Source organism: Pieris napi, chromosome 24 (genome assembly GCF_905475465.1).
Source record: "Pieris napi chromosome 24, ilPieNapi1.2, whole genome shotgun sequence".
NCBI classification, from domain to species: Eukaryota; Metazoa; Arthropoda; class Insecta; order Lepidoptera; family Pieridae; genus Pieris; species Pieris napi.
The window spans coordinates 998,834-1,021,559 of NC_062257.1; the positions used below are offsets into that span (position 1 = coordinate 998,834).

Below are 22,726 nucleotides of genomic sequence, written 5' to 3' on the forward strand. Positions count from 1 at the left end.
TATGGTGTATATAATAGTTTAAAAAAACTAAAAAACACGTTTTTAAAGCACATCAAACTAAAATTGCTCGATAGACGAAAAATATGGCACAGAGCTCCCCACGCTTTTTCACAATAATACCAGTATTTTTTGTTCATTACCATTTTCAGCCTAAATTAGGAATTATTTTTCACTTTTTAGTTTGATGTGCTTTAAAAGCTGTTTTTTATTTTTTTTAAACTGTTATTTATTTTTTGGTAATTTTTTTTATTTTTTTTCATTTTTTTTTCGGATTATTGCATTGTCATCGATCTTTGACAGGTGCGCAATGTTTGAATTAAATCTGTCCGTTAAAAGTGGGTCAAAATCGAGTCCGAAGGAGTCGGTTACATACATACATACATACAGGTGAAGCTAATGTAAAGCGTATAAATAATTACTGTTGACCTAATCACCAAATAAGAAAATCAAAGACCCCTCCCCACTATAGTGCGTAATACTTGAACGGCCCCCATCCCGATATAAAGTCTGGGTTCAGTGATATTTTGGGCAAACATAGAACATTTTCACGTGCGTGCTAACAAAATCCCATTCAAATATCACAGGAAATATAGTTAAAACTAAAACTCCCAAGAGCTATTGCTTGCGCAAAGTTTTATTCAACCCGGAAGCAAATGTCATTTGTCACTGTCAGCTGTCAATCTGACACTTGGGACACGGAAGATTTGACACGACAATTATATCTCCCGATCGGCGTTTTTGGTTCGGTGTTATAAATGTGTCCCTAATGATTTCTGTTTTTTAACTTTTTAAGGATATCTATATTTATTTCGTACTCGTACAGCTAACATATAACAATATAATTATACTAATCATATAGCCAAAGTTGGAATATAGACCGAGCAATATCATTCGCTATAGAGAGGTTTCGTTATAGGGAGAGGGAAGTATTAATGAATCGGTATGTAAGAACTTTGTAGGACGGATGGAATCATTAGATATGTCCTACCTTTGTTTTACTGTTATTAAAAACTCAATAAAGAAATATATTTAACTAGCAGACTCGGCCAAGCGTTGTTGTGGCTATGTTTTTTTGTTATATTAAATAGTAGTAAACTATTCGAGGGAAACGGTAGGAGAACACCAGTCATGGGGATCACCATGCTTTTTTGGTGGTAATGCTATTAAATTGTAGGTTATTTGAAACGTTGGCACTTTCAACACAGCGCCATCTGTTAGAATTGTGACTCTCAAATATTAAACAAATAATCTGCAATAAAATAATATTGCGGCTATAAATAAAGATGTAAGCTATCCTATCTTTTAAGTTGGATCAAACTGCACACGGTGTGCAAATTTAATTTCAAATCGGTTAAGTAGTTTAGGAGTCCATCGCGGACAAATAACGTGACACGTAATTTATATATATTAAGATTTATTACGAGCGCAAGTCCAATGGTTGGATCTAGACTAATGAACATGAAAAATATTACAAATTAAGCAAACAGTTATGATTACTATTTACTACACACAAGTAATTAATATATGATTGAATATGATGTCACTACAGGTATTGGGTTAAAACAAATAAATTTAACTCATTTTTACGTTATAGAGAGTTTTTCATTATAACCATTGGTTATATAGATAACGCCATTGCGTTATATAGATTTTACTCTGTATTTATTACTAAGCCTTTATTGCTGACACCAAGTATTATATTATATAAACACTTATTTAAGTTACATAAAAATCTTAATTCTAATGCATCACTTGACCCGTTTTAGGTAGTCAGCGTGTCCTGTGACATATAGGCCTCTTGCAGCTGCTTCCATTCTTTTCTGATGTTAGCTCTTCTTGTCCAAGTTGTGCATCCTATTCTCTTTATATCGTCAGCCCATGTCTTGCTCTGTCTTCCTCTTTTCCTTTTTCCATCGCGTGGTAGCCATTCTGTAATTATTTTTGTCCATTTCAACCGGTCTCTCGCCTCTCGTCATGTGCCCGGTCCACATTTAACTAAGTAATACCCAATTCGGCTGTGTTGTGTGATGGTGTGTGTGGGTATGTACGTGAGGGTGTGTGGGGTGTGCTCATGATGCAGGTATGCGCTATGGATAAGTTATTACTCCTTTTAAGATTCCGTGACAGCTTAATTTATGTATTAATAATGTTATGAAGAGGAAGCAATTCCTTTACCATTAGAATGCTTCTTTCAAAGGTGAAAATAGCGACAGCAGGTGCCATGGATGTTAGACTTGACGCGGAGATTGTCGGGCTGGACACCCAGAGTCTCCTACCATACACGAGAATCCACTTTTTATCATATTTAAATACTACATTGAGTAAATATTACGGCTACACTAAAAAAAATATCCATGACTTTTAAATTAATCAGTCGGTAAAGTGACGGATTTGATAGAAACATGTGTTTTTTCTAGAAAACTGTGTAATTTAATGTAATTATTTTTATTTTGTTTCAAAACAAACCCTTTTGTTTGCTTGTACGCCAATTTTCTTATTAACAGAATATGAGTTATGACAAAAACTAATATGATTATATTATTTTGAAATGGCTGCCCTGTAAAGTTTACTATTTGTCAGATCCGTCACTATTCTACAACTATGACAAATATATGCGCATGGGGTTCGCCAACGGATTGAACCCAAAAGACCATTAAATCCGTGACATAGGCTATATTTAACGGTCCCATTATCCAGTGCGATAATGTGACTGTTAAAACCTAAAATGAATTGCAATATGTTGCTAAGCGCAAAGCATGAAAACGGCTGGACGGATTCGAGTATTTTATTTATTCCTTGAACTCTGAGGAAGGTTTTACGGCGAGAAAATTGGGCGAGACAACCAAAAAGCCAGTTCTTGTTCAGAAAAAGCGTCTAATTCAATAGTTTAGAATGTAATAAGAACATTTTTAAATCTTTCTGATGCGGTGATCAATAACTATATTAACATCCCATATGATCTTATAAAGGTACGTCTTCTGACACTCTTCGATTTCGCATTCGCAAGGCTTTAACTAAATTCCTAGGGATTCTTATCACCACCAGACGTCGAGGCTGAATACGAAATTCCATTCCTCGACGTCCGTCGTTCCACAACTGAGCAGCGTTTTTGCACACTATGTGGAACCAACTGCCCACTGAAGTATTTCCGAACCGATTCGACTTAGAGTCCTTCAAAAACAGAGCGTAATTCTTAAAAGGCTGGCACTCGCGATCTCTAGCATTGAGTGTCCATGGGCATGTATCACTTAACATCAGATGAGTTCTATAATATTAATAATCACCGCCAGTTGCTTACATTTTATTATTTTACTAGCTGAAGGGAACTTCTTTTTAATTTGATTTTACTTAGCCTACCTTTTTAGTAGCTACATACCAACCTGGAATATTTTCTCTCAATAAAAACCTTCATCAGAGTTCATGGGAAAAAAATACTCGATTTGTCCAGCCGTCTTCGAGTTTTGCTCTTAGCAATTTTGCGATTAATGTTTAATTATATAGATTAATAAACGAGCTTTTAAAAGGCTGACATGACACTTTTATCTATAGCACATTTAAAAAACAATTTGACAGTCCATTCGTTAAGTGACTGACAAAAAACCTGTTGACATTTGCGGTCTATCGATCAATGTTTGGACTGGACAGCCAATTTCCTCGCTCTGATAACAAATTTTAATGCATGTTACATGTAAATCGTTCAAATCTATATGGAATATCAAAATTATGTGTTCTACAGGGGCTTTGAACGTACAAAATGATTTGGAGGCTTTTATAGAATGGAGGGCAAACGGGCAGGATATCTAATGTTTATTTATTTCTCACATAATTATTGTATCTATCATCATCGTCAGTAGCAGTGTTGGCCTAGTGGCTCAGCGTGCGACTCTCATACCTGAGGTCGTAGGTTCGATCCCCGGCTGTGTACCAATGGACTGTCTATGTGCGCATTAAACATTTGCTCGAACGGTTAAGGAAAACATCGTGAGGAAACCGGCTTGCCTTAGACCCAAAAAGTCGACGCCGTGCTCACAGAAGGCTGATCACCTACTTGCCTATTAGATTTAAAAATGATTATGAAATAGATTCAGAAATCTGAGGCCAAGACCTAAAGAGGTTGAAGCGCCACTGATTTTTTTTATCATTATCATCATCAATGGTTATTCACTTATACAGCCCCTTGTGGGCCTTATCCTCCTCAATTATTCCCCATTGCAATCTATTTAGTGCTTCTTGCGTCCAACTTTGAACCCCCATTGTTTCGAGGTCCTTGACAACTCTATCCCATCAACGCAGCCTCGGTCTACCGGGTTTTCTTTTGCCACCAGGTTGTGAGTTCAGTAAGGAGTTTGGGGTTCTGTCGTCCGCCATTCGGTGCACATGTACCATTTGAGCCTGTTGTTATGAATTGGCGATGAGGGCGTCGTCAAGGATGTTTTTAAGTTGTTCATTGAAGCGAATACGCGAAATAGCGTCGTCGCAAACACAGCCAAAGATTATTCTATCTATGTATTGATAGTTAGTTATAAATACGATGGAACTACTCAATAATACACTTAAACTGTACAATTAAAATTCAAAATAATGTATACCTAGATGTTATATCATAGTTAGCAGCTCTTGTGAACTCGGCCAAAGTACAAACAAATAGGTCCCCGATAGAAATCTCATTCATTACATGAATCGCGTGAGTAGCGCCTTGCTAACAAAGTTTGCGTGTGCGGGCGGTACATCCAAAAGATTCTTGCTTGGAACCTGTAGACCCACTATAATATTATAAAAAAATATATTATTTATTTACTTATACTTTATTACCTTATACAAAAACATACATATTAAAAAATAAAATTAAAAAGCAGCTTACATAAGTTATAAGGCAACGGGCGGCCTTATCGCTAACAAGCGATTTCTTCCAGGCAACCATAATGTGGAACAATAACAAAAAAAACACCTACAGAGGGTAAAACACAAGAGGAGCATACCGAATTAACAAAAAAAAAACTCAAAATAACACGTACCTAACTATAACTAAAATAAAATAAAGTAAAAATAAAAATAATAAATAAAAATATGTATAAACAAAAGATTTAAATGCCAAAAGGTTAACTGAGTCACAATAATAAATATATATAAGTAGTAGCTAATTACGAGACAGGAAAAAATGATCAAAAAGAAGCTTTTTTAAAGATTTATTATAAGTTTTAAATAATTTAATATTTCTTAAAATTGATGATTGTTTAAAAATTTATTTTATTACAGTTGCGGGTAGATATTTTTTTTTAATGGAACAGCAAAAAGCGACTTTTAAACTATTGAAGTAAATAAGACGTTATTTAACTAATTATACTTATACCAAGATTTATAATATGTTTAAAAATAGAGGTAGTTTATAAAATTGCTCCGTGTGTGGGTAGGTAATATTTTGTTGTACTTTTGTGTGATATCTTTGGAAACTCCGTCCGCAACTTGAAAATTTGCTATTGTTAAAGAACTGGTTAGCTGAGTTTCCGATATGGCGAAGTGCCAACACTATCTTGAAACATATCTTTTGAGTAGTTCACGCAATGCATTTTAAATATATAGCTGTGATAAATTTTTAATTCAAATACTAAAATGTATAGAATAATAATACATCTCGTTCATTTTCATTTGTGTCTTATTAGATATTTATATTCCGTTAAATTAAAAGCAAATCAAATAACAGGCGGCCTTATCGTTAACAAGCGATCTTTGCCAGGCAAACCTAGTAAGGGAAAAACTAAAAATAATCATATGTAGCGTAAATTGCAAATTACCAAATCAACAAAAATAAAATTATAAGTTACACTGAACAATTATAGAATTACCAAGCTGAATCTAAATAGATATAAAAAATAAACTATAAGTTATTATTATATGTCAATTATTTACTCTATGCGGAAGCTGTCACTGTCACTGACATATGAAAGTAAGTCTTGGCGCTAAGGGACCGTTCACACCCACACCCACACACACCCACACCCACACCCACACACCCACACACACACACACACACACACCCCATGTAACGCGCCGTAACGTTTTATCTATATCTATACCTCGTTTTATCTATATCTAGTTACCATTATATGGTGTAAAGTACTAAAAGGCGAAAATAATATTAACAATAACGCGTTATTTAATCCCCGCCCCGTATCGTAACGTTTTACAAATAGAAAAAAATTCGTTACGTACTACTTGAACGCTCCCAAAGACTTTAATATTTGAGCCGTTTATTGCACGTCTCTCGCAGTGCTCTACTCTCGACATGTCAAAAAATCCAGTCTTTCGAAACTTGAATGACTTTTTTCTCACTGATATAACACTTACAGGATAATATGAGTGCACTAAAATCGAGTTAAATAATCTATCAAGCACATATGGTATTTTTTATGAACAATTATTTTGTTTAACATAGTAAATAATAACATTAAAATCAATCATTCTTGGACGTCCGTCAGTCTGTGTTTATGGATCCATGTATGTGGCAGAGAAATTGGTCGAAAAATTTATCGTACCAGAATACTTTTTTTCTTATTATATAAAGTTATACCCTGGGCTGATTCCAATTATAATTTGTAAAAAACTAAAATACGACTGTGTATTTTCCTCACCATAGAGTTAATTGTTTTTTTTCAATCATTCATTTTCATTTTTTTTTTAAACTTGAGTTTTTGTTTTAGGATTTTAAATGTGAATGACCGCTATGAGGCGTGCACTTTTGGTTTTCCCAAACTATTATTTTCCTGCACCGCAATCTCGTAGTTGGTAGAATAAGATCTACATACTAGTAATAACATATATTTAGCGGTATTGTTCGGGCGGACATGTTCTAAATGGGCAATAACCCAAGACTGTAAATCCTATAGAGCCTTAGGCGATTGTCATAATATATTTAGTCTAGGGACGATCTTTGATCACTATATTATGAAGATATAAAATAACTTTAGTTCAGATATTTCCGAACCAAGTGCTTAAAATTTTTATATTCGGGCCCGCATGGAGTACATACAGCCCTGCGATTCTGTAATTCACTTTTCGAACTCACACAGCGGTTTTCGCATCGGCGGTCGCTCTCAAATCAGTCGTGAAGCAGTCATTTTATGATTTAGCATTCTGAAAAGGTGGGAGCTTGTAGTTTATTATTTATCAGAATGCCAAATCATTCAAAAAGTGAGTTACAGAATCGCAAGGCTGTACCAGCCCCTTCCACTTGACCATATTCAACGAAAGCGGTTCGAATCGTCGACGACCAATCCCTCTCCAAGCGGCTTGATCCCTAGTGTAGAGATGTGGGTCACTCTGTATCTTCTATCGCATTTACCATGGAGTATTCAAAGGAGTTGTTCGGATTAATACCTGCAGCTGAGTTTCATCATCGGACGTCGAGGAAGATTACGAAATTCCACCCGTATCACCTCGATGTCTGTCGTTTCGCAACTGAGTGTTTTTAAGGCAGTTTTTGCTGCGCGTCACCACTATGTGGAACCAGCTTCCCGCTGAAGTATTTCCGAACCAATTAGACTTAGGGTCGTTCATGATAGGAGCGTACCAATTCTTTAAAAGCCAGCAACGCACTCGCCAGTTCTCTAGCATTGCTAGTGTCCATGCCGGCGGTATCACTCACCATCAGGTTAACCTCCTGCCCCTTTTGTAGATGTCTTCTTTAAAACTGTTGAACACTGGTCTATTGTCAGTAGTTTTCGCAGTTAATTAGGAATATTTATTGGTATTTTTCATACCTTGAGTTACACTATCATGAACAGAATCATAACTTTATGGAATAGACACACATAGATATACAATTTTTCAAACGAAACACACAAAATAATAATAATAATAATAATAATAAAAAAAGAAAAATAACAATAAGTTATGGGAGAAACTTAAACAAATATGATATATTTTAAGTGTATTAAATGTGTGTGAATCGGTTATAACTAAAACTCAACATTATGCTGTGGAGTAGAGGTGTTCCACAGCGCTGGTCATTCTGCTAGACTACAGCAGCTAGTTTGATTGAATATATAGCCTATGCATCACGGATAACAGTGGGTTCTAATGATGAAAGAATTTTTCAAATAAGTCCTGTAGACACCCTATTCAATGCAAACAAATTGTTCCTCTTAATAAATATAGAAATATAAGTGCCCTCTCATTGTACCCTCTTTTTAAACAACCCAAATTATTTGTGACGTCAAGTACAATTTGCAAATTGTTGAATTCATCTGCTGAGAGTCGCAAAAGTTCTCACCGCTCGTTATTTTTAGCTGTCCCCTCATTTCTTAATAAATGGATCAAGTATTCAACAAATTGTCTACAGCTTTGGTTGTACGACAATCTATAGTAATATTATAAAGAGGAAAGATTTGTATGTAACTATGTTTGTAACCAGCAGTGTTGGCCTAGTGGCTTCAGCGTGCGACTCTCATGCCTGAGGTCGTAGGTTCGATCCCCGGCTGTGCACCAATGGACTTTCTTTCTACACTCGGCGTCAAAAAAATCGCACCTTTTCTAAAATTCGTGTCAAGCGATTATAACTCCGAAGATCCTTCCTGTACCCTATCATTATTAGTATCATTTGAAAGCTAATGAAATCCCTTATTTGAAAACGGAAGGAAATTGGTAACCACCCCCATAAAAAAAGAAAATTCTGGGAAAATGTGAAACAATGTGTATTCTGATCAAAATTACAAAGAAAATGAACAATACAAAAATTAAAAATAAACAATAACAATAATTAAAAATTAGTCTTAAAACCTAGTGTTGCCTCCTCTAGCCCTCCGGCCCGCTTCCAAGCGGCCAGTCATGGACCTGATGAGCGTCACGACGTGTTCCTGGGGAATATTGTCCCACTCCTCGATGACGGCATCTCGAAACTCATCGAGAGTGGCAGAAGCTGGATTACGGGCCCAAACTCGCCGTTTCAGCTCGTCCCAGAGTTGCTCGATAGGATTGAGGTCTGGGCTTCTTGCTGACCAGTCCATAACCTTCGACGTAGGTAGTCCTTGACAATCAAGGCTGTGTGGCACCGGGCGTAGTCGTGCATGAACTCGAATTTGGCGCCGACAAAACCTGCACATGGGACCACAAGCTCCTCCAAAATGTCGGTGATATACCGGTGGGTAGTCAGAGACCCCTGGCCGCGACCATCTCCAGCTCTGGAGACGCACACGAGGTCTGTTTTGCCGTCGATAGAAATGCTGCCCTAGAACATGCAGGATCCTCCTCCATACCCGACGGTTTCCACGGTGCAGGCTGGTGTGAAACGCTCCCCTGGTCGCCTGTAGACTCTCTCACCCATGTCTAAGGTGTACAGGCACACTCGGGTTTCGTCGGAGAACAGGACATTCCTCCACTGGTCGAATGTCCACGGCACGTGCGTTTCGTAAAATCGCTTCCTGTTCGTCCGGTGGATGGCAGTCAATTGGGGGCCTGTAGCAGCTCTCCGGGGCAGAAAATTCTTCTCTCACAGCCTTCTTTTGGTAGTGGAGACGCTGTCTGCTGTCCTTCGAGTAGCTCGAAGCCACTGCTGCAGCTCCACAGCGTTGGAGAAGCGGTTCCGCAAAGACGTCGAAAAAAGTAGCGAACATCTCTGACGGTAGTGCAGCGACGTCTGCCGGATCCATGTCTCCTCCAGTCCTCCAGATGTAACCTCCAGTCTCTTGGAACCGTTGGAATACCCGTTGCACTCGAAATCAGCTGATTTTCAGTTGCCGAGCAACTTCAACCTGCCGTAGTCCGGTTTGAGGTAGGGCCTCCACTTGAGCTGCTTCTTCTGCCATGGTATCCATTTTCACTGGGTTTTTTACTGTCGAAGTTCTTCAGGTGTGACCTCTGTGACGTCTGGATAGCGAATAACCCATAATTGACTTTTACCCCCTCGTTTTATACGCGTCCAGGGTGGTACAATTAGTGAGCCTCCAAATGCGTACATCGCCACTTTTTAATCAAAGTGCTGGCGATTTGTGGTTTTTGACTTTACGTAAACAAATGATTATTTTTTTTTAAGCTTATTAATTGAGCTTTTAAATGATACTAATAATGATAGGGTACAGGAAGGATCTTAGAAGTTATAATCGATTGACACGAATTTTAAGAAAGGTGCGATTTTTTTGACGCCAAGTGTATGTGCGCATTTAACATTTGCTCGAACGGTGAAGGAAAACATCGTGAGGAAACCGACATGTCTTAGACCCAAAAAGTCGACGGCGTGTGTCAGGCACTGGAGGCTGATCACCTACTTGCCTTTTAGATTTAGAAAATGATCGTGAAACATTCAGAAATCTGAAGAGGTTGTAGTGCTACTGATTTTTTTATGTTTGTAACGAAATGGCTCAAAAAGTACTGAACTGATTTTAAAAATTCTTTCACCATTTGAATGCTACATTATCATTGATTAATATAGGATATTTTAATTGCAAGAAAAAAATAAGGATCCCTCCAAAAATGTTATGTTACCCAAGGTGTAAAAAAATGCCTATAAAATCTTTCATTGCATGCGCTGCGAAAACTATTGATGATAGAACAAAAAGATGTTCCACAATATAAATTATTATCAATATCTACAAAAAGTCACTCGTGAGAAGCCGGGATGGGCTGCTAGTCGTAAATAAAATCGCCGTTAAATGAGGTGCGGCTATTTCAAAGTAAGCATGTATCTATACGGTATCACGGATTATGGATCATAAAATAAATTGTATTGTTTTTTTTTAGAACAGGGACAGAAGGCTCAATTAGACATTAGACATAAGACATAACATTTATTACTAACAAAAACACACACACACACACACACACATAATAACAATAATCAAAGAAAAAAAGAAAAAATAATGAGAGATAACAATTTTTTTGTCCTTTAAAGAACAAGGTTCGTTTTAAGTGTGTGATGCGTGTGTGCTGTGGTTGTATGGCCCTGGCATAATGCTGAGGAGGAGACTGTTCCACAGCGCTGGTCATTCTGCCAGAGACCACAGCAGTTTGCGCCTCAGCCGCAAGAAAAGAAAGAAATGGAATGTAATGATACTTAGTAGAGAATATTAATAATATTAGTAAAAGTTAGTAGTGTAAGTAATGAATTGATGTTCAGTGATACCGCCCATGGAGTCACCTTGCCAGAAGTGTGTTGTTGCCTTTTAAAAATTAGTACGCACTTGCCAGAAGGCTCGCATTTAAAAATTGGTGCTCTTTTCTTGTAGGACCCTATAAAATAACAATAAATTTACCACAAAATCCCTAATAAAATGATTAATTTTTATACTCAAAACTCTACAATTTATATCAACAAACAGCCTATTAGCTTACTATACAACAATGGAACATTTATGAAATTTGATATAAAATTAAGGTTAGGGGAAATTCTCATTAAATCATTTTAATTTAATGCTCTATGCGCCTCGAATTACACAATGGGGTCTATTAATTTCAGCATCAAATATGGGTGTAATGTGGGCACAAAATTTAATGAGACAGAAAACAATATTTGGATGTTATTTTGCGTCGAACACAGACTATAAAGCTAAAGTTCGTTTGACAGCGCAAATAAAAAACCAACTACAATTCTCGGCCTTTGTACCTGTTTTATGATATTAATAAGCAAGTAGATGATCAGCCTTCTGTGCCTGATACTTGTTGGTAAAGCCAAGAGGTACCAACTACCCATCATTAAAAAGGCTGGTACTAGTCCTCTGGCATTGAAAAAAATATATATATGATTATTATGGAACATAAGATACAGGTATCACTTATTCCACGTCATTAAATTTGAATTTGTAGACATCCCTACTCATCGGAAAAGAAGACAGAGTAGGCCGAGAGAAAAAGCCGGTGTAAAAAACTCTCGGTACTCTTTTAAAATAGCAAATCATCAAACAACACTTATTTTAAAAGAAAGATCGCTAATTAATTAGAAGTAGCCTGTCTAGCACTAGTCCCAGGCCCTTTTATCAACTAGATAATCGTTAACTTTATAGTAAGCCTATTTACACAGCTTTTCTTTAATACATTTCTTAAATTTATTAAAAGGCAGAGATAAAAGAGCCTCTGGGATTTTATTAAAGAAGAGTATCCTTTTTTCCAAAAAATAATTACTAACTTTAGATAGTCTAGTAAGGGGAAATTGAGAGTGTCAATGGGCGGCGGTATCACTTAACATCAGATAAACCTCCTGCCCGTTTTAGCCCCCATGTAAAAAAAAATTATATTATATACAAAATATGAAATGAAAATTTCTTTATTTTTAATTATTTTGTTTAACAATATATTTACGACCGTAAGTCCTTCAATATCAATAATTAACATATTTGACTTAACACATACCATTCCCTTAAATAATTTTAGTCAAAGGACAATTGTAATATGTAGCTTTGTATGCTACTTCTGTGCGTTCGTTAGTTGCAAGAGAATGTAATGTAATTAAATTACTGACACACCTTCAAAGGAGAGTCTTCAACATACAAGAAAGCACGTACTAAAAATATAAAAGTATATATCGTTTCCTTTTTTTAATATTGTCCTGAACACTGTACACTATATGTTTTAATTGCTTTGTTTAGTTTTACCTTAATAACTATATATCTTAATGTATTTTTGCACTTCTTGCTTACGTTATCTAATTTTTTTTCTCACAGTGCCTGGAAGATATCGCTTGAAAGCGATAAGGCTAAGTTGCCCTTCTTTTTATTTAATTATGTCAATTGTATTATATTTCTGTGTAAAGTGTTAATAAAAAAAAGTGCGTGCGTACAAAGTACACAATTCAGGAGTAAAACTTCTTTGGCAAACTAATTTTTAAGTCTTGTTGATATTTATACAAATCTTAAACTTTAGATTTCCGAGAATTAGAGGGAGGGAAAAGATATGTTAGGTTAATTTAATTAATTTAATTGTCATTAAAATATTAAAAGTGTCGAAGATTAAAACAAATTATAAATTTATTTCCTCCATAATAAAAACGGCTTGGCATTTTGATTTATAATTAGTCATTTGAGATTTCAATAAAATATTTTACATAAAAAATAAAATACCTACTAATATTTTATAAATTTCATAAAGGTCTTCTCACTATCTCTCAATCGCTCTCTCCCTTTTCTTCCACAAAAACGCTGCACATCTTCGTGACGTTCCATAAAAAAATTACCCACGAACCACCACCACGATTTTTTTTTGTCGAACGAAAATGTTTCATACCAACGCTGGCTTAATGATGATTGAGTTTTAAAGAAAATTTAGAACAATTGGATTGTTAAGTTCGAAAATTTATTAAATTTTTGTAATTTAAATTTCATTTTATGTTTTGAGAATTTATTTTCTGTGTTTCGTTAACAATTTCCTAGTCATTCCTAAAACCTATCATTTAAGTTTCTTAAGTGAACAATTAAGAATAATGTACATTATTATGGGAATAAGAATTTTAGAAATTCTAATTCATGGCACATAAAACTGTAATATTTTTTAAGGATTTTATTTTATTCTATCATTCGCCATTAATGCAGGACCTTAGGATTGGGAGGCTCGCTCACTAGGTCAACATAGCTGTCTTTATATTTTATTTGTATATGTAACAGGGGGCAAATGGGCAGGGGGCTCAACCAGTGTTACCAACTCTACTAACTTTTAGGTAGATCTACCAACTTTTTAGGTAAATCTAGCAACTTGTAGGTAGATCTAACAACTTGTAGGTAGATCTAACAACTTTTAGGATTTTTCTCAACCAGAATATGCAGGTTGGATTAAGCATTTCAGTTTTCGGCCCCCATTGTCAAGTAGATTATGTTAGATTGATCTCTTCAATTCATAACATGCTTTGATTTTTTAATGAATGTTGCCAATTTTTTTAGTAAATTTTCTTTTTTTTACTATAATATTATTAGTGATTACTTTTTTAAGAAAAAAGTAATGATTTAAAGGCATCAATCAATCTTAGGGTAGGAATTTATATAAAACTCGAAATTATAGTTAGTTAGGTAGATGTACCAACTTTTCGAATTGAAGATGGTTGGAAACTACCAACTTTTGAAATTGTATCTGCCTACTCGACAAAATTCGAGTTGGTAACACTTGGCTCAACTGATGTGCATACCCATAAACACTCACATTGCAAGAAGGCTCGCTAGTGCGTTGCCGGTATTTTAAGAAATATTTAACTAAATCAGATTTATAGTATTTATGAACAGGTATCTCGCCCACGCGTGTAGACGCCACACAGTCTGAAGGTGAACCAGTGGTGATTATATGCACAAATTATGCGTAATTTATAAACCTGATACACTAGAACAGTTTAGAAATGAAAATAAGATATCATTCAGGGGCCTCATAGCCTAGCGGTCTTATTAGGTGAGGGGTACCGGGTTCGATTCCCGGTTCGAGGGCAAGTTTTAATTTAATTTAAATTTGTTCTCGGCCTTTGGGAGGGTTGTGCGGTACCGGGCGAGTGCCTAAACCGTACATGGAGGACACGGTCGAATTTCTACTCACGAATTATAAAAAAAATCCTATACTTGACGCTGGCTAATGCACAAATCGTGCCAGAGCCATAAAAAAAAAGAACGAAACGAAACGAATCCTTCAAATCTAAAAAAATACGTTTATGTACTGTTATTTTTGAGAGGTTTGCTTACTTTTGCTGACAAGAGGAGGAGGAGGGGGGGGGGGGGGGGGCGGAACAAGTTGCAGTAAATCTGCTTACATAATACTTGAACGGCCCCTGAATGGCAGTTCTCTTACTACGATATATTACCCACATATATTTTTATATCCTATTACATATAAAAATATAATCCAAATAAAATGTATTTATTTTTATTCCTAAACCTATCATATCAGTTATTCCTAAGTTTGTGTCACATTTATTTAAGCCTAGAACTGTATTTTCTAGATACTAGTATACATTGTTTTATTAAGACATTTCAATACATTATTAAGTTAGCCTGACTTCAAATTATTCCCCTTATGGTTAATTTTATTTACTGGCAATACTAATATCCATGACAGCGACGCTCTTACCAGCCAAGAAAAGTATGTGACAGTTGACACTGTATCTGATTTTTAATTACATTATTGACCGTTTGGTGGCGCTACATTCGCCTAGGCGTTTCTGAATACAAATATGAAGGAACAGGATAAGACACAAGTAACTATTTAAATAAATAATAGTTTGTATAATAAAGGCGTGGGTTGCTCTTTAGACGAAAAATATGGCACAGAGCGCCCCACGCTTTTTCACAATAATACCAGTATTTTTTGTTCATTACCATTTTCAGCCTAAATTAGGAATTATTTTTCACTTTTTAGTTTGATGTGCTTTAAAAGCGTGTTTTTTAGATTTTTTAAACTATTATTTATTTTTTATTGTTTAGTTAAATTTTTTTTATTTTTTTTTCGGATTATTGCATTGTCATCGATCTTTGACAGGTGCGCAAAGTTTGAATTAAATCTGTCCGTTAAAAGTGGGTCAAAATCGAGTCCGAAGGAGTCGGTTACATACATACAGGTGAAGCTAATATAAAGCGTGTAATATGAAGGAACAGGATAGGACACAAGTAAACATTTAAAAATGGAACTTTGGAATGGGCGTGGCCGACACTTGTTATTGTTTTTCGTACGCAATGAACGGGAAGATGAACAAAGAGTTCAAACGGAATATATCTTACGGTTCGCAAAACAAGTTTGCATACCATATGTCGTGGGAACGTCATGTGTATTTTATGCAAGCTATTGGAAGGGAATAGCGATATATAATACTCCATTAAGTTAGCTAAGTGATTGGTTGAAAGTCTTCTTTACAGTCGCACTACATTTCTGAAGAGTATTTATTTCCATTAATTCTAGATAAATATATAATGGAGCATTTATATGCAGTTGTATAATAAAACTAGTTTTTAATAGGTCGACATACTAATAAGGACTTTATCATATGGAGTTTATGTAATATGAATAAATTTGTCATATATATGACGAATGAAACTTCAATGTGTTGCTAAAATAATTGTAGATTTATTCTATTTCAACACACACACACACACACACCCCCCCTCTCCTCCTCTTGTCAGCAAAAGTAAGCAAAGCTCTCAAAAATAATAGTACAAAAACGTATTAATTTTTTTTGTAGGAATCCTCGAAAATGTATTTCGTTTTCAAGCATAGACAATGAGGGTAATATGTGTAAAAAAGTAAATAATTACTGTTGACGTAATCACCATATAAGAAAATCTAAGACCCCCCCATTAGTGCTTACGTAATACTTGATCGGCCCCAAAGGGGAGATTTGACACTCCTTTGCTACCTTGCTTCTCGGCCACAGTTCTACCTGATCGTGTGCCTGATAGGCTATTATGAAGGGGTGCCATAAAAATAAACAAACAAAACCCACTATGTGGAACCAGCTGCCCACAGCTGTATTTCCGAACCAATACGACTTAGGGTCCTTGAAGATTGTTAATTCTTAAAAGGCCGGCAACGCACTTGCGGGCCTTTTGGCAAAGTAAGTGTCCATGGGCGTCGGTATCACTTAACATCAGGTGAACCTTCTGACGATTTGCCTATTACATATATAAATACATATATCCCAGTTTAATAATCTTTGGTGCAATTAATCACAGGATATTAGTTTAAACCGTTTAGATCAGTTCCGCCCGATTTGCTTTGAATTAATATTGTATTCCGCCACGTTGGCCCAACAAAATGGCGATTTATCTAAAACTTTAGATTTCCGAGACTTAGAGGGAAGGAAAAAGCAAGATATGTTAGGAATTTAATGAATTTAATTGTCATTAAAATATTAAGTGTCGAAAATTAATACAAATTATAAATTTAACTTTTTAATTTATGTCTTCGATATTTACATTATAATTTAATAGCTTGTCATATAGAGACCCTGAGATGTGTATTCAAATTTTTTTTTTTTTAAAGACAATTCACAACAATTGACCTAGTCCCATGCTAAGCTGGTGAAGCTTGTGTTATGGGTACTAGGCAACGGATATACATACATATTTTAGATATATAGACATATAAATACATATTTAAACACCCAAGACCTAAGCACAACACCAAATGCTCATCACATCGATGTTCGTCTCAGCCGGGGATCGAACCCGGGACCCATGGATTCGCAGTCAGGGGTACTAACCACTAGACCAATGACTCGGAGAATTATTCGACGCGATTTCTACTGGTATTGTTGTGACTAAAACATTATGATTAACAAAATATGCAATGTAAGTTCGTGTCATTATCCTCTCGCTCTATGGCACTGTGCATAATGCGACGTTCGCTCTCTCTCTCTCTCGATCTTTCTCACTTGCTTGCTCCCTTCTCTCGCTCCATGGCTATTTGCTTCATGCTACGTTCGCCTTTTCTCACCCTCTCTAAATTGGTCTCAATCGCTCTCTCCCTTTTCTTCGACAAAAACGCTGCACATGATATGCAGCTAATAGTATTATTGCGTTTTATTCGTAAAAAAATTACCCTCATGCGCCTAAAGAAGTTTCACTTCAAAATTGTATTTAAAAGTTATATCGTTGTTCACAGATGTGGTCTTCATGCAGATTTCACCGAGCTGACAGCCTGCGTTGGTGGAGAACTTGACAGGCACGAAGGTTCTGCCGTGCACAGGCGGTATTTCTATATAACGCTCCTAAGGGAACCTGTGTCCAGGTGTGTTGTTGTATAAACTTTTATTTATTTTCTCTCCACATCACTATCTTTACAGGCTAACCTAATTTAGGCTGCAAGATGTAGGATACAACAGTCCATGTCAGCAAGAGAAGAGAGTGTAAAACAAAAGAAGAATTGACGACGCGTTTCGCTTGTTCGCAATGAGTTGGCGCCATCTGTAGTTTAGTTACAAAAGCCGTCATCCGTTGGCATTTGAACACAGGATTAATAAAATCATTGGTTTTAATAAAAAACATAACTACGCCAGTCCTCTTGCGAAAACTGTTAAAATAAAACACACATTCAAAACTTAGTATTTATTTATTTATTTTTATTTTCTCCACATATCTTTACAGGCTAACCTAATACAATAGTGTGGTCCTTAAATATAACATAACATAATAGAACTAAATTAAATCACTCCCTGTTACATTTTGTATATGTCACCGTAAAATTGTAAACACCGTTAGATTGTAATCTATCTCGCGAGATTATAAACTGTCGAAAGATTGTGAACCTCAACGAACTGCTTACAATTTAACGTATTATTATTCGGTAGTTATATGAAATTGTTGGGAAGTAAAATTAATCTGTAATTGACCAAAGAAGTTTGAATGATAACTAAGTTAGTAAGCTGAGGTTCACAATCTTTCGAAAGTTTATAATCTCGCGAGATAGATTACAATCTAACGGTTTTTACAATTTTACGTTGACATATATAATGGTGAAGAAATACTTTAAATTGGTGAAATAATAATTACTTAGACTAATAAAAAATTAATTTATGAGCCATCAGCCATACTCTGTAAACCTTACTTTTTCTTCTCTCCTTATTACCGTGACTGTCATGTTTTAGATTTAATAATAATAATAATTGATTTCAAGCGTGCGGCTTGCCCCAATGGAGTTTCTTTGTGCGCATTTAACATTCGCTCGAATAGTGACGGAAAACATCGTGAGAAAATCGGCTTGCCTTAGATCCAAAAAGGCGACATTTGTCAGGCACAAGAGGCTGATCACCTACTTGCTTATTAGATTAACAAATGATCATGAAACAAATACAGAAATCTGAGGCCATTTGTCCATGCCCATTTGTTTATTATTGTTAAAGTTAAAAAGGGCACATGCAGTCCATTGGGGCCGTTCAAAAGCAAAAGCAAAAGCAAAAGTAAGCAAAGCTCTCAAAAATAATATAGTACATAAACGTATTAATTTTTTTGTTGTCTATGCTTGAAAACGAAAATGCATTTCGTTTTCAAGCATAGACAATGTGTGGGTAATAGGTGTAAACAAGTAAATAATTGACGACTCATTGGTCTAGTGGTTAGTACCCCTGACTGCGAATCCATGGGTCCCGGGTTCGATCCCCGGCTGAGGCGAACATCGATGTGATGAGCATTTGGTGTTGTTCTTAGGTCTTGGGTGTTTAAATATGTATTTATATGTATATCTATCTATAATATGTATGTATATCCGTTGCCTAGTACCCATAACACAAGCTTCACCAGCTTAGCATGGGACTAGATCAATTGGTGTGAATTGTCTTTAAAAAAAAAAAAACAAAAAAAATTACTGTCTTTGATTAACTTAACCCTTATTACACATTTAAAGAAAAACGCTAAAATAATTACTGTTGACGTAATCACACCATATCATGTTTTTCATGTTTGGCTATATCTTTAGTATAATTGATTTTTGTCATATATAACACGGGTCAACACGAATTTTGAGTCTGCGTTCTGTACCTATGATTTTGATTACTTATGCCTAACTAATTAAAGAAAAAATATTTTTATCTATTAAAGTTTGCTTTTGTATTTACTACAACGAAATTTATTTTTTATGAAAGAGCTCTATTTACATTGTATTGTATATACATTGTGTAAAGGTACAAAAGCAAACTTTATTTATTATAAATAGAGTTTCTGCTTCTTTTTCGATGTATACAATCAGAAAATATTCACTAAATAACAGACTCAAAAAAAATTATTTTTTTTGTTGACTTGTGTAATTTATGATAGCTGTAGGTAATACGAATATTATGTAGATTACTTTGAGACAATATTAACAGCTTGTCATGTCACTTTACAACCCTTGTCTAAATACACAATAAACTTCTAACTGAAATTCAATTATATCCTTTCAAAAGTTTAAACGTTTAAAATATGTCTGTATTATCAGCGCTACAACCCCTCAACTGGCAGCTACTGAGCCTCTTAACTTGAACAAATGAAATAAACAAAAATGGCGCTACAACCCAAAGGTTTCCTTAGATTTCTGTATCTATTACGTGATCATTTATTTTTCTTAATAAGCAAGTAGGTGATTCTCTGCATGACAAATGCCTTCGACTTTTTATATTTAATACTCGTCACGTTTTCCTTCACTGCACGAGAGAGCATGCAGACAGAAGGTCCTTTGGTGCACGGCTGGGCATCGAACCTACGGCCTCAAATGAGAGCCGCACGCTGAAACAGCAGTGCTCTTATCAACGTTATTATTTAATAAATAATAGTTAAAAAAAACTAAAAAACACGCTATTAAAGCACATCAATATTACCAGTATTTTTTGTTCATTACCATTTTCAGCCTAAATTAGGAATTATTTTTCATTTTTTAGTTTGATGTGCTTTAAAAGCGTGTTTTTTTAGTTTTTTTAAACTATTATTTCTTTTTTAGTTAATTTTTTTTTTATTTTTTCATTTTTTTTCGGATTATTGCATTGTCAAGTTTGAATTAAATCTGTCCGTTAAAAGTGGGTCAAAATCGAGTCCGAAGGAGTCGGTTACATACATACATACATACATACATACAGGTGAAGCTAATATAAAGCGTGTAAAAAAGAATTAAGCATTGAGCTCGTTCAATAAAGAACAAAGAGCGAGAAGAACTGCCCAAGAAACTCTATTAGGAACTGCAGTTCTACTTAAACAAAGAGTCATAAAACGCTTACCATCAGCCAGCAGGCTGGGCGAAGTAGGAGCATCTTATTTAATTATGAAAGCTTGCCATCGCACACACATACATCGGACTCGATTTTTACCCACTTTTAACGGACAGCTTTAATTCAAACTTTGCGCACCTGTCAAAGATCGATGACAATGCAATAATCCGAAAAAAAAAATAAAAAAAATAAAAAAAATTAACTAAAAAATTAATAATAAATAATAGATAGTTTAAGGAAACTAGAACACACGCTTTTAGAGCACATCAAACTAAAAAGTGAAAATATGCCTCTGTGTCATATTTTTCGTCTATCGAGCGCCCCACGCTTTTTCACAATATTACCAGTATTTTTTGTTCATTACCATTTTCAGCCTAAATTAGGAATTATTTTTCACTTTTTAGTTTAATGTGCTTAAAAAGCGTGTGTTCTAGTTTTTTTAAACTACTAGCTGGCCTGGCGAACATCGTACCGCCTAACAGTCGATTCTTTATATTTTTTAAATACTTATTTTGCTATTCGCTATTCTAAAAAAATAAAGTTGATAAGACAACAAATACATTATGTCAAAAAATAAAAATTTACCTTCCCGGAACCCCTCCACTAACATTTGAACTTTATGATATGGTATTAAAGTTCAAATTGACTTTTAAGTATTAAGTATTACGAATATTTTGTATGGGAATATAGAAGTGTTGTTTTAAGACTTTTTCTCTCAATTTTTTTTATTTTTCTCTCCGTAAGAACCATCCTCGTACTTCAAGGAATATTATAAAAAAAAATCGGACAAATCGGTCAAGCCGTTTCCATGTTATGTCGTGACAACGGAAAACGGGTTTCATTTTTATATATAAGATTATTTATGTCTTTAACAATTGAGCTGTATGGATTGTTTTCAGGTATTTATCGGAATACCGGCACGTGAAGCGTGGAGCAACATGGAAGGGCTCCCGCCACTGGTGCCAGGGAAGGACAGCATCTGGTAAGAGTATTCTATGTATGATGACAAATTTATGTTGTAGCTATTCATATATACAAATCATGAGTCTCATGTTAAACTCAAACTCAAAATATCTTTATTCATGTAGGTAAACAAGTACACTTATGAATTGTCAAGTTAAATTAATTGTAAATTTACATTTACTACCAGTTCGCAAGTCAAGAGCGTAGAGCGGGTAAGAAGAACTGGCAAGAAACTTTCCGCCACACTTTTTAATCGCCAAGTATTGTCATACAAATTGTTTGAACTGGAGCAAATCAATCCCAAGGAATAGGATCATTTAAGTATTCCTCAAATTTATAAAAAGCTTTATTGATTAATTTTCGTTTAATTTCGTTGAATTTATTTAGTGATAATACTCTAATTTCGCTTGGGAGTTTGTTGTAAAAACAAATACAATATAGCATCCTCTATTATATAGCTTTTGAATATACACCATCAAACCAGCTGCCCACTGAAGTATTTCCGAACCAATTCGACTTAGGGTCCTTCAAGAAAAGAGTGCACCAATTCTTAATAGGCCGGCAACTTGCCTTCTGGCAATGTGAGTGCCTATGGGCGGTATCACTTAACATCAGATGAATCTCCTATTACATAAAAAAATCTCATAAAAATAGATGAAAAATTAGTTTTTAAACTAAAATGTCATTTTTAACATACAAATAATTTATTTCGACAAATTACGTTTATATGTTGTAGCTATCTATCATACTTATACATAACGGAAACGAATCTCTTGTAAACATGGCATCCTCTAGTACATAGCTTTTCAATATATCTAACATCAAATCTAATAAAAATTTATGAAAAAGTTTAAACTACAAAATCATATGTATTTTGCTTGAAATGTGGTGATAAACCATATTTTAGCTTAATATATGTAATTCTAGAGAAGCATAGTATAGTATATTACTACATATATAGTACTTAATATATAATATTATGAAGAGGAAAGATTTGACTGTTTTTGAAGTTATACTTACTTGGCGCGTTAGGGAAAAATTACGATACGCGCGGTACGGACGATTACGGACACGGACACCGTCACAAAAAACCGACACCCTGTAGTTAACTATAGTCAACATTTTAGTTTTTTTTGTTAGTGTCGG

The 22,726-nt window shown here is 35.1% G+C and overlaps 1 protein-coding gene across 1 annotated transcript in view; it reads left to right on the forward strand.

Moving 5' to 3' along the window:
• Positions 1–22,726, forward strand: part of LOC125061744 (heparan-sulfate 6-O-sulfotransferase 2) — a 121,275-nt gene that overhangs the window by 87,174 nt on the left and 11,375 nt on the right. The window contains exons 4-5 of the mRNA XM_047667327.1: positions 17,548–17,673; positions 21,517–21,599. Coding sequence (XP_047523283.1) covers positions 17,548–17,673; positions 21,517–21,599 — 209 coding nt within the window. The remainder of the gene's footprint in view (positions 1–17,547; positions 17,674–21,516; positions 21,600–22,726) is intronic.